Source organism: Typopeltis vanoorti, chromosome 10, assembly GCF_054136105.1.
Source record: "Typopeltis vanoorti isolate ZY-2024b chromosome 10, IOZ_Tvanoo_1.0, whole genome shotgun sequence".
In the NCBI taxonomy this organism is placed as follows: domain Eukaryota; kingdom Metazoa; phylum Arthropoda; class Arachnida; order Uropygi; family Thelyphonidae; genus Typopeltis; species Typopeltis vanoorti.
In genome coordinates this window covers 123,697,834-123,715,773 of record NC_143558.1, presented here as the reverse complement: position 1 = coordinate 123,715,773, position 17,940 = coordinate 123,697,834, and the positions used below count along the sequence as shown (strand labels likewise).

The window sequence follows — 17,940 nt, the reverse complement described above, 5'->3', positions numbered from 1 at the left end:
TTGCCGTTTAACCCATATGTTAATGAAATTGGGGAAGATCTGAATGGATATATTGAGTTGTTTGCAGATGATGCAATGTTGAGACAAACTAGAGCAGATGTGGCCTTACAAGAAGACTTTAATAAATGGGGACAGGAGTGAAGATGCCAGTTCAATATTGAAAAAAGGAAACAAAGATGGGATGTAGAACTTACATTTGGTGGGGATATATTGTTGGAGGTGGAGAAAGAAGAGATCTTGGGGTGATGGCGGATAAGGATCTAAAATTTAGAGGACAGATTGCCAAATTTGTGAGGACAACAGAATGAATTTTGGGAATAAAACTGAGGATACTGGCTTGTAGAAGTAAGTAAGTACATTCTTTTTTCCTTGTATAAGCCACTAATTAGGCCACACACACACACACACATGGACTACTGTGCACAGATTTGGGCACCTGGTTTTCAAATGGCCAAAGAGATAATAGAAAAGGTTCAGAGACAACAAAGATAGATTCTGATCTTGGAATGTTGAGTATGAGGACAGGCTGAGAAGATGTAATTTAGAGAGTCTGGTAGATAGGAGGAAGAGGGATGATATGATAGAGAAATACAAGTCAATAAGGTGTTGTTATAGGATCACTGTTGAAGAGGTTTCATAAAATGGTGGGAGATCAGGAGAGAAAACAAAAGGTCATCCCTAGAAACTGTATAAGGATGGACACAGGAGCTGAACAAGGGAATGATAAGCAGGTTTCTTACATGAAGAGTTGATAATGACTGGAATGCCTTGCCTGAGAATGTGGTATCTGCAGAGGATTTGAAGTGTGTAATGTGCAGTTATTAAATGCATGGGGTCTTAAGGTAGTAGTAATAATAATAATAAGACTTTGGGACTGGCTTAACTGGAGATATGTAGTTTTTTTTTCCTTCTAAATGTTGAGCCCATATATGAGAGGTTGGTTGATCAATTAATAGTACATTAGTATTGTATATGGGTAGTGGGTTGGGAAAGGAGGAACTTGTTTATGTTTGATTTAAAAGCCTGTATATTGTATTCCTTGGGAAATGCATCGGGGGAAGAATGCTCCACAATAGAGCAGTAGCAGGGATGAAGGAGAAGGAACTTGTTCTATGGGTTTCAAGGTGCACTGTGAAGGGATGTTGAGGGGATTCCCCATGTCGACATTGACATAGGGAATTATTGATGCTATTTCAGATGAACATTTGCCATGAAAATATTTATAGAATACATACACTGCAGAAAGCAAACTTCTGTGTAAAAGTGAGAGGAGTGAGTTGGTAAGAGATGGGTCATTAATCAATCTAATTGCTCATTGCTCTTAATACAATTGCTCATTTGTATTAAGAGGATTTGTATAAGGTTAATAGCTGTTCAGAAGTGAAGTAACATCTTGAGCAAAAAAGCAATTGTAGTTTTTTAGAAGCTGAGGATGCAATCGTTGTGATGTGTTCATGCCAGGAGCGGCTTGATGTCAGGGTAATTTCAAGAAAAATCTCATCTTGTCTGGAAATTTTAGTGTTATCAAAAATAATACTGGGAGAAAATGGTTCTTTTGTGTGAGAAATAAGACAGAAGAGTTTTATTAGCGTAGAAATTGATGAGGGACTGAACCCCATTGGAGGATTAATTGGAGGTCAGAATTGAGGGCAGTCGTGGTTGGCGTTCTGTAGGTTGAGGTCAGTTGTGAAGAGTAAGGTTTATCAAACGAAAGGGAGGAGGTATAATGTAATGTCATCTGTAAAACTGTGTACTGGGCTGGAGGTCGACTGAAGTAGGGCATTGATATGTAGAAGAGGGATGGTGAGAGAACAGAAAACCTTGTGGAACTCTGGCATTAGTTGAATCGTGAGAGGATATGGAACCATCCACCATCACACACACAGTGTGCATGCACACAGAAATTGGGAAATCCAACTGCAGAAGTCCTGAGACAGACCAGGTCAAAAGCTTTGGAGATATCAAGTGCAACCACTTGAGATTCACCAAACTTCTCCATGGCATTTGTGTAGAGTTGGGTGATATATGTGAGTACACCTGTTGATCAGCAGCAACAGAATACATACTGGTGATCATTTATTTGCTGATGATGCAAAATTGGGGTGAATTATGAGAAGTAACACAGATATTGTAGCCTTTCAGAAGGATATCAATAGAGTGGAACTGTAAATTCAGAAGGAAAGAGGCTATGGTTCACATGTATAAGGCCACATGTGCACTACTGTGTGCAGATTTGGTTGCCTGATTTTCAAAGGCATGAGGATGTTTTAGAGCATCCAGAGAAGTTTTACTAAGTTAGTGTCGGATCTCTGGAATGTCAGATATGAGAAGAGACTGAGGGAATATAACTTGCAGAGCTTTGTGAATAGAAGAAGGAGAGGAGATATGATTAAGACATATAAGTTGTTGAGGGGTTGTTACCAAATTAATGTTCAGATTTTTCATAGAGTAGAGGGAGACAAGGATACAATAAGAGGCAATTCCTGGAAGCTGTATAAGGAGGGTGTGAACAGGGACATGGGAAGCGGGTTCTTTGCATGTAGCATGGAATGCACTGCCTGAAAGTGTGATGAGTGCAGAAACTGTGAATGGATTTAAGGCACAGTTCGATGATCTTTTTTTGCATGAGAAACTATGGACTTCCTGCAATGAGTTCTTTGATACCATAAAGGTCAGAACGATCAAGGACGCGACTTCATGGAGGTCAGATTTTAATAATAATAATACCAAAAACATAGTTTAAATGGTTCTCCTCTCCATGGACTGATTACTGTTTCTGCTTTCCTGTTCCAAATGCCAGCTATGACCAAATAACTTTGATATATAGTAATACAACACATTAAGTTCCAGACCACTATTGAATAATCAATCACTGTCTTTTGCTTGCAGATGCTTGTAATAGTTTAATAACATTTTTAAGCAATCTGCCATGTCCATCAATCCAATTCTGTATTCTATTCCTTACCAATCTCTCCATACCTTGACCCCAACTGCAGTTATACAGACTGGCCTATAGTTGGAAACTTCTGTCTTAGAACCATGCTTGTGGAGTGATACTATTTTGCCTTCTTTCCACTCCTTAAAAACCCTACCCACTGCAAGACTTTCATTAAATAATCAGGTCAAGGGCATAACCAACTGTGGTGCACGTTCCTTAAGCATACGTGGTGATATGTCATCCATTCCCACGGCCTTATTCACATCTAACCTAACCAACATCTGATACACCTCTCTTTCTTTCACTTCCAATTCTCCTAATACCTGCCTCTCTTCTATATATTGTACTGGATAATTTATACGAGTATGATATACATGCTGACAAAGTGCTCATTCAACAATTCCACTATATCCTTTGCAGCTGTTAGTCTGCCATGATTCTTTTCTTGCTTGCCATGTAGTGGAAAAATTCTCTTGAGTTAACCTTGGCCTGACCAGCCAATCTCCTCTCATACTGCACCTTTTCTTTCTTTACCATGCTTGTCACCTTTTTAGCCTGCACCTTATACTCTTCGTGGATGCGATCATCACCAACTGTCTTGTACCTCCTCCATAACATTTTCTTTTCCAGCGCAGCTTGCTTGATTTCGCTGTTCATCCATTTCACTCCCACTCTATTTACTCGCTTAACCTTCAGTATGCAGTCATACACTGTTTTTGTCAGATACTGCCTTATGAGTTTCCATGTATTTTCAACATCTTTTTTGCTCAGCTCATCTACCCAATGTACTGATGCTAACGAACTACAGTGCTTCCTATAATCACCTGCTTTATACTTCCACATGTATCCATTCTTGGCAGTGACCTTTTCTCGTTTCATCACTTCCCAAACATGATCACTCCCACCAACTGGCAGCAGTGTTAACACCTCATTAACAACTACATCTTGTGAAGTTATCACCAAATCCAAAACATTAAAGCCTCTAGTTGCTTCAAACATGTGCTGCTTAAGATACTTATCTCTCAGAAATTCCACAAACTTGCTCTCCTTGATCCATACCCTTGTAAAAATTTGATGTAACTTAATAATGCCACAAAGCCTTACATAAATTTTTACAGAAGTCAAGCCCAATAAGATTGTAATCTGTATGTCTATATATAGTTAAAACAGTTTGTTAATGTAAATAATCCCTATGGGAATTGTCTGTACTTGCTGCCCTAAAACGAAAATTCTAGAATGTGTTGAACTAAGGCAATACCTTGCCACCAGCAAACCATATATGTTAGCTCCTTATAAGGACATAAAATTTGTTTGTGAAGTCCACCTGCAAATACTCAAGGTCAGTGTTAAATGGACTGACAAACTTCAGATGAATGTCCGCTGCCTGAAACAAATAGGATTAACGGAGTACACGAGAAGAACAAAGAAGGGGTCAGCGTCAGTGGAAGAACAAGGGACCACACCGAAATGTTTGGCATCCCATATCTTCGTGCAGGGATATGAAAGAAGGTGAATAAAAGGTGTTGGCCGGAAGATCTAGTATTCGGTTCCAGGAGTTCCTCATCGGTTGTCCGTCAGATATAAGCCATCGAGGACGCGACTTCAGGAGAAATCATGCCAGTGATCTAAAAGAAAGATGATGGGAGCCGATCTGCCAGGCAAAGCAGATATTTGATGATGAATCATTGTCGGAAGCTGTTGTCCGAGGGGAGAAATTTTTGAGCGGGAAGAAATTGCTCCGTTAGTCCAACGCGCATGCAAGCAATCCACAAGCTGATAATCTTTGCCCAAAGTGCAGCGAGGACAGTGTCCCAGAAGCATCAGTAAATCTAAAAAAAAAAAAAAAAGGGGAGAAAAGGATCAGGACTCCAGTTTGAAGCCAAGTACACAGTGGGTAGCAGCCATAAAGTGAGTTGATCTGTTTATTCAATTTTCACAAATTATAGGAAAACTTTATTAGTGAACTGTTAAGTGGAGGCTGATGAAATTGAGCAGAGTTAATGGTTGAAAATTAGATGTTTAATAATCAATAGAAATTTATATGTGTAACAGTCAGAGGGTAACTGTTTGTCAATGGTGCATTTTGCCTATAGAATTATCTTAATATCGGAAGGAAAGAGCTTTTGTGTGCAATGATATTTTTTATGTGCATAACAGTTAAGAAGTAAAAGTTTATTAATAGGTACCATTGCTTAGGGGTAACTTGTATTTGGAACAGAGTGGTTAATTTTGTAACAATTCTCATGAATTGAAAGGGCATTTTAAGCTAATTGTTGAACTAAGCAAATTTTTCTTTATTGCAAAATTAGTGTAAATTGTTTTATGCAAAATATGTTGTTTAAATGTTAATAGAGTGTTGCCTGATATTTAATTCTTCGATGCACTGTTCCAAAAAAATATTTGAGCCTATTAGCAGGAACCCAGGAGAAAGGATAGTAAAGAATAAGAAGGCAAGTGCAGAAGGCAGTATAGCGTAAAAAGATCCATAAAGAGAAACCAAAGAGTGATAAGGAAGAACAGTTAGGAGGACATAATAATTATTGCATTAAAGTATATATATAGAGTGGATGCAGAGATAAGATAAGCCAATTAAAGAGATATATAAATAATAAATAAATAGCCCCCCCCCATTTACACTTTATCTTCTCCTTCCAGTCTATATTCCTGTAATTAAAGTCTCCCATCAGGATCACCTTCTTTTTACATGCCTACTAATTTGCCTTAACATTTCACAATCAGTATTCTCTGCATTCCCTGGCCTATGACAAGTTAGAACCATGGGTGATGGAGAGAAAATTATTTTTATTCACATCTTTAATTTCCTTTTAAGGTGAGATGTTTTTGGACAAATCACATGTCTCAGGATTTTTGGCATTTTGATTTTATGGAGAATTATGGTTTGTGTGCAGATGGAAAAAATTGCATCTACATCTTAAATCGCAATAGCAAGTTAAGAAATCACTGTATATCTATATCACTTATTTACTAAACTTATATCACTAAACCAGGAAAAAAAAAAAAAAAAAAGGAGGAGCAATATTTTGCTCATCCACTCTTTATATGGTTATAAACAACTGCAAATGTATTTTAGACTAAGCACTGACAATAACAAATGACTTCAGCATCATTGAGTATGATTTCCACAATAACAAGAATGAACAGTGAAAAAACATGACAAAAATGAAACTGATTATACTGAACAAATCCTGGACATGTCCACAATCATTTGTAACTAAATAAGAATTGATATTGGTGGTTAATCTCTCCCTCCCCCACCCACACCAATCTCCAGTTACAGTGTATGGCATAAATACATGAAAATCGCTTTATGCAGTTTCATTGTCTAGCCTTCTCCATCCCAATCAGTTTAGATATAAGTGACATTGTTTATAAATATTACTTATTTAAAATTCAATCCTTTCCCTCTACATACCTTACTAAGAGGAGTGAATGAACTATTTGTAATTTGTTGCTGAGTTTCTTTGAGATGAATTTTCCAAGTAGCAACAGAGCTGAAACTCTTATCTGCAGCGTAGCATCTCCATAAACACTGTAAAAAAGTTTAATGCTCATAAACTTTAAAAATAAAATTATTATAATAAGATATCACGTAACCACTAACAACATTAAAATATCTTTTTGTGCTTGCTAAGCATCTAATCTCCTTTCTTACATTTTTTTTACACATGGTCATTCAGGCATAAAGTACTCTGCTAGGCTGTAATAATATATTGGGGAAAAAAAAAGGGGGGGAATATTAAATATTATATTTGTGAAATTGTAAACACAAAGTCAGTTCTGAGTCTATTTCAGTGTTGTTTATAAGATATTTCTAAGATGGGGAAGAGTTCATGTGTCATGATGTTCTCAAATGGCAGGGATCAAAACTTGGATCCAACTTTCTGTATTATTATCTGTTGAAATATTCTAATAACTAGCAATCAAAATCCAATACGAAACAATAAAATTGTTAAAATCTCATAAAATGATGAATACCTGTTTGTCTAGAAAAAAAATTATATCGACAACAGATTTCACACAGACTTTACAGGCTATTTTTGACACAAAATTCTGATACTTTCCAGTAGTTTTCCTAATAATCCCATTATTAAATCTACTTTTTATGAAGTTGAGTACACTGTGAAAACAATTTACTATGGATATAAGAATTTTTCTTGTTGAATTCTTTCAAAATAAAAAAAAATCTTTAAAAGAAATTATTAACATTTTTGGAAATTCATAAAAATGCCTTTTCGATTTGCTGATGACAGATCAATAATGTTTGAGCAACAACATTACTACATTCAAGGACTGGTTGGACAAACTATGTAGAGTAACATATAAACAGTAGGCCACTATAAGGCTACAAGCCAAAGTGTATTCAGCTGCTAAACTTCTTAAACCCATTGGCATTTCCCTAGATTTAAACTGTTTTCAAAAATACAAAATATTTTAGATTGTTACATTGCAGCAGTTGCGTTATTCATTTTTTTTTTTTTAAATTCGTCATCTAGAGAAAGTGTACTAGATGTCCAACATAATATGCATTCATGACTACTTTTTTCCATAACTCAGTCAATAATGACAAGGTTCTCTGGTTGAAAAGACCTGGTTTGAATGCCATCAGCAATGCAAAATTATATAAATTCAGTGGATATTACCAACATCATTTCAAAGCTGAATACAGAAACTATAAAAGTTTCATGTGAAAATTGACCAGAGAGTTTGCAAGAATACACTCGCCGCCATACTACGATTTGCCCTAGCCGAACCTAATAGGAAGCACGAATGCTCAAAGCGCCCATATATTCGCCTCCTATTGGTCCATTTTGATAAGGTGTCACCTCTCCAGCACTTTGAGTTCCTTAATACTGAGATTTTTTGCATTCTCTTAGGTTTCTGCCTGGTCACTGATGAAAATCAATGAGTTTGAAACAGCTGTCAGACCAGTGAAACCTTATCAAAATGGACCAACAGGAGGTGAATATGATGGCGAGCATATTCCCGCAAGCTCTCTGGTCAATTTCCGCATAAAACGTTTATGTATTCGGCTCTGAAATGATGCTGGATTTAATATTCACTTAATTTATATAATTTTGCATCACCAAAGTGAAGCCTTTTGGCTCTTTATTTTAATAAATACTTTACCCTCTGACCGAGAGTTCACTTACAGAAAATACACCTCTCCGACGCTTCGAGTTCTTTAGTACTGAGAGTTTTTGCATTCTCTTAGGTTTCTGCCTAGTCTCTGATGAAAACCAATGAGTTTGAAACAGCTGTAAGACCAGTGAAATCTTATCAACATGGACCAATAGGAGGCGAATATACAGGCACTTTGAGTGTTCATGCTTCCTATTAGGTTCGGCCAGGGCAACTCGTAGTATGACAGGCAAGTGTATTCCCGCAAGCTCTCTAGTCAATTTTCGCACGAAACTTTTATGGTTTCTGTATTCGGCTTTGAAATGATGTTGGAATTAATATTCACTTAATTATAATTAATTATAAAATAAAGATGACTGGAAAACTTCACGTTCATTTGAAAAGTTCTTATAAAGTATACGGGAATGAAGTTTTCCAGTCTCATATGGAGGCAGCAAGAGATTTGAAGAAATTTGAGTTTATCTTGCATGATATAACAGGTAAACTGGCCAGAAAAACATATGTAATTTTCAAACATAAAGGGCTGACCTTACTGTCTTAATGGCTTCAGACATAAATCCAAAACAACAATAACCACTAAAGGTAGGTCGACAGGTCTCATATAGAGGCAGCAAGATTTCTCTTCTCAAAAACCGGGGTTGTTTTCACCCCACAAAGAAATAGATAAATCAGCTAGAGAATAAGCAAAACTGACAGACATGGTAAAGCATGCAGATAGGGTTGACTGCGATATCATAGCATTTACTAAGTTTCCATAAAGCCAAGTTAAGAAAAGCAATGTTCCAAAAGATAGCAATGCTGCTATATTTTGGAACATTGCTTTTCTTACATATTCCATAAAGAAGAATCTATTGGTCTTCAAATTCAATTTCAACACATAAGAAACTAGTTTCATAACTCACATAACTTACATTATCAGGAGAAATGTGTTACATTAACTGATTAAACATTAGAAAATATAATTACATGACATTAAGAACTCAAGAGTATAACAGAATGAAAACCAGTTAGACAATGTGCACATAAAAGAAGGAGAACTAGTTAATACTGTCACAATCTGTGGCATAGTGGTGTGTATCACAGCCAAGGATATAAAATTTTTAATAAATGAAGAGTACCAAACTTAGTGTAATATGAAGTTATGGTTTTGTTGCACTATTAGGGTGCAGAGTATTTCTGAAATTTCCTTGACTTTTCTTACAAAAAAGTTGTGATCATTATAAAGCATTTTTCTGTGTTTTGCCATAGCACCTGGTTGCATGGAAGGCTAATCCTGATTTGTGAATTTGTTTTTTTTTCAACATCCTTAGTATGCGTTGATCTCTCCAGAATGTCCTGTTTGGCATACGTTGCAAATGCCATAAGGACACTACATTTTATAAACTCCCAGTTTTTTTTTTTTTTTGGGGGGGGTGGTGGTGCAAAATTTGAGGTAATGGGGGGGAAAGGTGTGGCAGTTTTGGAGGTTGCAAAACTTGGAAATCTAGTAAAGCATGAGGTGAAAGCCACTTTAATGTCATAACTATGTAGTTCTGCTGTGATTTTGTCCATTACATTTTGGATGTAGGGTAAGATTATAGCACTTCTGATTCCTGTTTGGTGATAAAAAATTTGGGAGGTGTAGCTAAAATTTTGCTAATCCACACCTATTAAAGGAAAGGATATGTTTGAGGTAATGAAGTTCTTCATTCTGATCAGTAATATTGGCAATATTGTAGACTTGGTCCCTTAATGTTTTTATCATACCTATCTTCTGTAATGGATGGTAGTGTGAAGAAGCATGCAGAATCTTTTTCTGTACAATGAGAAATTCAGCCTGTTTTTTCAGATAAAATGTTCTCTATTTGAATGTTACCTTAACAGCTTATAGCCCAAGCATGAATTTAATGTTAGGATGTTAAGGTAAACTGTTAAGGTAATTTTGGAAATCCTCTAATTCTTTGGTTATTCTTGACCATGTGATAAATATATCATTGATGTAGCAAAGCCAAGTTTTAGGCTTTTAATGATATATTTCAATTGCTTTCTTCTCAAAGGTTGCCATATATACATTTGCTAGAAGTGATGAAAAGGATATGAATCCATATGAATCCACAGAAAAGTCTTGTGTTTCTTCCCAATATTTATTCCAATTCCTAAAATCTCCATGCAATGTGTGAATAGCATAATTGTATCTTGAGGAAAATTTATTGAAAATCTAACATTTCATCTCTGTGGACATTGGTGTAAAGTTTGACAATATCTAACCTTAGTAGGATGTTTGATGGTTCTTATTAAATCCTTAATCCTTTCAATAAGGTGTAAACTGTTCTTCATGTATGACTATAATAACTTCCAACATCCTTCATGTATGACTGTTTTTTACGTGTATCAGAAGATGAGACAGGTATTTTGCTAGGTTAGAAGAGTCTAGCACGTGACCTACAATCCTGATGGAGAATCTATAGAAAAAAATAAATTACTTTAGCTATTTATGCACAATTTTTAGAGAAGATGGCTAATTAAATTTAGAAATAGGCAACAGAATTAACAAAACTTTAATAGTGGAGAGCCAGCTGAATAAATTAATATCAAAGAGAGAAATTAGCAAGCATACTGAACTAGCGGTAGGTTCGAACTAATTTTAACTTGCAGCTGTGACAGACGGATTAGAAATAACACAGTCGATAAGACTAGGGACCACACAGATGCATTGTAATAAAAATTAGGGGAGTAAGAGATGACATCTGTAGTATAACTACAGATGTATAACTTTGTAACTTAATATAACTTAGTATGTATAACTTTGTATAACAGATGTATAACTTTGTAACTTAATGTAACTTAGTATAACTTTGTAACATCTTCATTTTTAGTAAAAATGAAGATGTTACAAAGGTTGTATGGTCGCTTAATCTGGATGGGAGAGGAAAGACTAGCAGCAGGTGTTTTTGGTTAAGGACAGCAGGAAAATGATCCAGAAGATGACCAAAATAAAACTGTATTGATGCAGTGTCTCAGAAGATTGAAAGTTACATGTAACCATACTGTGAATCTGACAAAACTTATTAAATTGGAACAAAATTGTTGACAGGAAGTTAGTAGTAATGCAAACTTAATCATATAGTGCTGTAAGAGTAACCTGTACACTAGATGACGATACATGCCAAGAATTTTATGATGCTATTGCCTAGACAACAGTAACATTTAAGTATTCTGTAGCTACTGCAAAGTTATGAGACAAATTCTAAAGACCAAGAAGTAAATTCCATTGCTTTCTTTTGATCTACTGCTTTAGAAACTGATCAGAAGTCTAAGAGAGAAAATAAGTTTAAACTAACTGAGAACCAGTTAAAATGCTGCTAACTTTAATATCATGATTCAGTAAAATATGGCATGATACTGCTAAAGGGTTGTGAAGCTCAACTAAGACTACTCAAAAGGAGATTTACACACAGCATCATAATAAGCATTATCTAAGTATTCAGTACTTTGACAGTACTCTTTCCTAAAATTATTAATGTTTGATAAGAATGAGACTTTCCCAGATTTCTCTTAAAAGAAGCAGTTCCGATTCAAATTAGGCAATGAATCCTGAACCTTTTACTACCTTAATGATTTTATCTTCTATCTGATATTCTTCCCATGACTTTGGTTTAGCTATTCATACACATTTCTTATTCTGTCCTTGTATTCTTTAAGAGTATATGCTTAACTTATTTGCCAAGAACTTACGACATTTTGACTGTCTTCCTCCAATGATTCCATTCAGGACTATATTTGGTAATCTCTGAGAGGATGTTCTCCGGAATATAACACACAGTCTCTAACTTCTCAAAGATCACCCAAAGTAATGGTTTTTCTATCTTCGAAGATAACTTCAGCACATACGCTTTCCTGGTTGAACAATTGATGACTTTTGCTACTGGGTGTCTAAGGTTTGGTTCTTGTTTTTTAAATACTTTCAATTTTCTCCAGTATATTTGTATACTTTAGTCAGTCTACAAGTTCACCTCTGAAAGCTGCTTGACAGTTTCATCCTCATCAAGAGATTTGAAACAGTATTTCAAACAAGTATATTTGAGCATACAAGGCATTAGAAACAGGAAATAATGATTTTTCTCTCTCATCCATCAGATGACAAGTTGTTTCCCCCTGAACAAATCTTAGTCACCTAGCTCTATCTCTCATCTCTTTGAAGCAAGATAATTATGACCTTTCCTTCAAAGACTATAGCCAAGTACTTTTTTGGCCTGCCTCTTGACTGTCTTCCTCCAATGATTCTATTCAGGACTATATTTGGTAATCTCTGAGAGGATATTCTCCGGAAGTGTCCAAACCATCTTAATTGCCATTTAAGAATTATATATGTGATATCTTCTCTGTAGTATAATTCATGTTTGACTTACCTCGTATGTTCTGTGTTCTGACAAGTGAGTTTTATTTATTTTTCTTAAGCATTTCATTTCGAAAGCTATGATTTTCTGTATTTCTTTCTGGAGTTTTCATGTCTCAGCCCCGTACAATGATTTTATAGAGTTTTAGTTTGAGGCTTTTTGAAATGCTGTTATTATTCCATATTTGTTTAATTTATTCATATAAGACCATCCCTTTGTTAAGTCTGTATTTTCCTGTTTCTGTGTTGTTAAGGTTGTAAGTAATGAGAATGCCAAGATATGTAAACTGCTTTACTAGTTCAAGTATTTCTTAAAATATTTTCCCCATCTCTTCCTATTTTTGCTGCTTAAGTTTTGCTTAGATTGATTTTCATTCTAAAAGTTTTGCATGCTTCATTTAAATTTTTTTTTATTGTTTTTAACAACTGTTCTTTAGATTCTGTAAGAATAATATAATGTGCGTATTTGATGTGATTGATATTTGTGCTATTTATTTGTAGACCTGATTCTTCAAGATCTAGATAATAAATACATTCGGTGAGAGTGAGAAACCATGCATGACTCCTTTTTCTACTTTGAATTTGTCTGTTTTTATTTTATTAAATTTGACAATTGCTTTGGTATCTTTATAATAATTTGTAATAAAGGCTTGTAGTTCTGAATCTAGTCATAGATTTTAAGATGTTTATGATTTTGTTCCTGTCAATGGAATTTAATGCTTATTTGAAATCAATTAAACTGCAGTATATATGTAAATTGTATGCCCAGTACTTTTCAGCCAAACGATTAACTGAAAAATATGGTCTATAGTAGACTTCACAGGTATGAAGCCTGCTTGATCTCCTATTGTCTCATTCATTAAAGTATAGATTCTATTTTGTATATTGTGAGTGAATATTTTGTAGTGTGACTTAGCAACGTTATGGGTCTAATTTTCACATCTTTATTTATCTCCCCTTTTTGAAAATCGGTATTATGATAACTATTTTCCATCATCAAATTCCTGACATGTATCCTCAAGGGGTGTATAGGATATGATAGTACTACATGAAAAATTTCCGATCTACAATATTCCTCCAAATCAATCTGTTACCAGTCAAGACTCCAACATTATCAGATCATATATTTCTGTCTTCTAAGGAATTTTTTACTGTAACAATCCACCTACATCATGGTTTTCCTCTGGGTCTTTTTCCTACCTACCTGGCAGAGAACGCTTGTTTTGCTAATCTTTCCTGGATGCTGAGAATGCTTATTTTGCTAATCTTTCTTGGATGTTAACAATGTCAAGCGCTTTCCTAATATCCTTGTTTTTAATATGATATTGCCACTGATGCCATTTGTTCATTCCCCTAATCTTTCTGAGGACTCTCGCATCTGTGGTCTTTAGTCTCTTTGGACAAGTGTTTTATTTTTAAAACAGCTCTCAGATCCAAAAGTTAAAATACAGTTGATATTTTCAATTCTTCTGCCTATTTTCAGTGTCTTTGTCTTGTTATTACTGACCTTCATACCAAATTGGATACAACAGTTATCCAATTTAGTCAAGGAATCTTGCAGACTTTTACTGGATTTATCTAAAAGGATAATATCATCTGCATAAAGCAAAAAGCTGAGATTAACATCTCCAATTTGGGTATCAGGTTTAATATCACTTTCCTTCATAATGTGATCCATATAGAAAATAAACAGAGGGGGATAATGCATATCCTTGTCATAAGACTTTTCCAGATCTACAAAACTGAAATACAGATCTTTGTTATATTCCCATAATTTCTCAACTATTTGTCGTAAATGAAAATATGATCCTGACAGCCTCTATTTGGCCTGAATACAGCTTATTCTTCACCAAGCCTCCCTTCCACAATCCTTCTCAACCTTTTCTCGAGTATACTTGCATATATCTTACCAGGAACACTCAGTAATGAAATTATGAATTATGAAATGAATTCTCACATTCAGTTTTATTTCCCTTTTTTATATGGGTACTATGAGAGCTCTACTCTAATCATCTGGAATTCATCCCTCTGTCCAGGTCTTCTGAATTATGCAGTGCAGCCACTATAAGACTTTTATACCTCAATACTTGAGCATTTCTAATCGAATATCATTTACTCCAGCTACCTTTCCACATTTCAGGCTTTGATAGTTATTTCTACTTCAAGTATAGATATGAATTCCTGATTGCAGTTTCATTTAGCAATTTTTCGAAGTAATTACTCCATACATCAAGGATATCTTTTTCCCCAGTTTTCATGTCACCTTTACGATCTCTAATTCCTTTTACAGTTTCTCAATTTCTGAGCTTTTTCAACAGCTCCAGAACATCTTGCCATCTTCCTGATATTTATTTTCTATGTTCTTAGCAAAGTCATCCCATGACTTGTTTAGCTAGTTTTACACAGTGTTTAGCTTTCTTACATTTGTCTCTGTATTCTGTAGGAGCACAAGCTGGTTTATTTTCTAGGAACTTTTGATATGCTTTCTTCTTTCTTTTACTGCCTCTTTAACCCTGTATCCACAATGGAATTCTGATTTTTCTATTCTTGCAGACAACTGCACCACATGCCTCTCTGGCTGAATCAATCAATGTTTTCTTCAGGGCTTGACAATGAATCTCCAAGGGTCAGATTCCTGTTCTCAGACTCTTTCATTTTTTCTTCAATAATGTTTGTGTATTCTACAGTTCACATCTGAGAGCTGCTAAACTTTTATTCGCTTTAAAACTTTCTTACATGTTCTTATTTTCAATATGAATTCCTGCTCAAGACTAAATGGTGATCATTTCCAATTTCAAATCCTCTGTACACTCTAATGTCCTGCATCAGTGAGAAAACATCACTATTAGTAATAACATAGTCAATGAGAATTTTCTTATTCCTTGCCTTTTCTCTCCACGTGAATTTATGCACATTTTTATGTTGGAACATTGTGTTAGTAATAACTAGTCCATGTCCCGAGCAGAACCAACAGGCATTTGCCATTATTATTAGCTTTGCTCTTTTCTCCAAATTTTACCAAAATATTTTTTTATGTCTGACAATCATTTCTTGCTCTGCTATTTAGATCCCCAACAAGGATCAACTTTTCCTTTTTCATTATGCCAGTTGCTTTCCCTAAAGCTTCAAAAAATTCCTCCACTCCTCCTTACGCAGAACCTTCTGTGGGACCATAGGCACAAATAAGTCTCACTGTCCAGTTTCCCATTCTGATATTTGCCCACATCACTCTACTTGACATTGCCTGCCTTTAATAAGATTAGCCTCATATTTAGTGTTGATTACTATAGCTACTCCTGCTTTTCCTTGATTGTTATTGCCTGAATATAACATTTTGTATTGCTTAGAAAGATCACCCCAGTGTTTGTCTTTTTTTGTTTACCATTTATGTTTATAGTACCAATCTTGAACTCTGTTGATGTTGAGTTGGATTGTGTTTCAAGATTTGTTCCAGTAGCTGACTTTTCTGTTCATCCTGGTTCCCTGGCAAAAACAACAGACCTTGTTTAACCAGGCAATGACCCAGCCAGCACAAAATTCTGTCATGTTGTACCATCATTTTACATTGCAGTTTAAGCCGATAATAATACAATTTGGTTGGCTAAATCCATATTTAGCCAACCAGGTAGATTCCCAACAGGGTGCACCATGAGAAGGTGAGGACTGGACATTAGGTCAAAAGACCTGTTTAGTTCTCCACATTCCTTTAAAGGCAATGTGGAGGCCTCCTCTCGGTTATACAGCTTTGACCCTTAAGCAGGCCTCTGGAATTTCACCAGTATATAGTATTTGGTTAATAAGTTCAAGCGGGAAACTGATGGTTGCTATTGCCACTATTTCCACCATTTATTAGGAAGTTCATCATAACCAGGTGACTTAGACAAGTTTATTTGGTTTATGCATTCAAAATTTCTTCTTTTATTATAAACGGTGTTTTTTGTCTCTTCATTTGTGTTTTTCCCATCTTCTTTTTTCTGGAAAAGTATCTGGTAATATTCTTTTCAATTTCTTTTTTAATCTAGTGAATTGTTCCAGTTTCAATATTATTTTTATCCTTCATTTTTAGTGGTCTGTTTTGGTGTATTTTTGTTAATTCTTTTATAATTTTATATACAGTCTTGCTATCATTCTTTTTATTGGCTTCTTCACACATTTTTGCTTTTTCTTCCAACCATGGATTTTTGGCAGATCTGCACATTCTATCCATTTTGTTTTTCCGTCTTTTATAATGTTGCTTATTTTCTTCTACATTTTCTCTATTCAAAGTATTTTTTTGCAGCTCTTTTTTCTTGTAAGGTTTCCAGAATTTCTATGGTTATCCACTCATTATTTGCATTAATTGTTGTACCAAGTGTTTTTCTTTTACGCATTTACTATAACTGCTCTGTCCCATTGACAATGTAGAAAATATATGAAAAAGGTTGTATGTTTACAGAAATCAAAGTCTTTCACCTCTTTAATTTCTCTCATCCACTCCAAATTTGCCGATCACATCTTTCACGACTGGTGTATACATCCCAACCTTGGCAATGAAGTTATAACAAAAAATTTTTTGTTATAAGAAAAATTTTTCTTTTCACACTAGGCTTTCTCACGGAAGAACTGGATTACATATTTCCCTTCTGATTTCTCAAGTAGTATCTAGTTTGAATGAAACTTGGTTCCTTAATATGTCTAGTGCATTTATTCTCCTTCACATTCTCATTAAATCTCTTATCACTATCATTATCAATTTCTGCGTGTCTTCTATGTCTGTAGTATGGGATTTTCTTTTCTGAATTAAATTCACGTTTTCTATTACCAAAATTAAGTTTTAGCTGTCTCATAACTTGGTGATTTGTTCCATTATATAGAAAGGTCATTTTACCAAAATTGACTTCAACTGTCATTTTACTATTAGTGGCAACTTCTGATTTAGGCTTTGTCACCACTACTTGTTGTTCATCAGTGACAAGTGGTGTGTCAGACTGAATGTGCACATGAGAGTCATCATCACTATCTCTTTTAGATGATTGATTCACAGCCGACTTTTCTTTAGTAGATGGTCCTAATTCAAATGGCAATCTAAACTGTTTTGTTTGATGCTTAGTCTTATCACAATCAAGAATTTCATTTCTTCTGGTATATCTCTTCTTGTTCATCAGGGATATTTCCTTTTTAGAAAAGTTACAAGAGAATTGATATTTCGCTAAGAAGTTTGTTCCCAAAATAATGTGAGAACTTAGATTGGAAGTAGTGGGGACAACAAGTAAGTCTTGCCACACGTACAGTCCAAATTCTGGTAGGTATATCCTTGCTTGAAGTTTCTCATATGCCACAGAGTTTGAGTCTGAGAGAGAAGTAATCCTCACAGGTTGTCTCAGTTTGGCAGTACTCTTCCACAGTTTGTCTCAGTTTGGCAGTGCTCTTCCACAGTTTGTTCTTTAAGGTTAGGAAGTAATCCATCCTAATGGTAGAAGCATTGCAT

At 35.1% G+C, this 17,940-nt stretch overlaps 1 protein-coding gene across 1 annotated transcript in view; it reads right to left on the bottom strand.

The window, feature by feature from the left end:
- The window catches only part of LOC150102760 (potassium voltage-gated channel subfamily KQT member 1-like), a 295,473-nt gene that overhangs the window by 111,093 nt on the left and 166,440 nt on the right, over nucleotides 1–17,940 (bottom strand). The window contains exon 10 of the mRNA XM_090398734.1: nucleotides 6,372–6,488. Within this exon, the coding sequence (XP_090254860.1) occupies nucleotides 6,372–6,488 (117 nt within the window). The remainder of the gene's footprint in view (nucleotides 1–6,371; nucleotides 6,489–17,940) is intronic.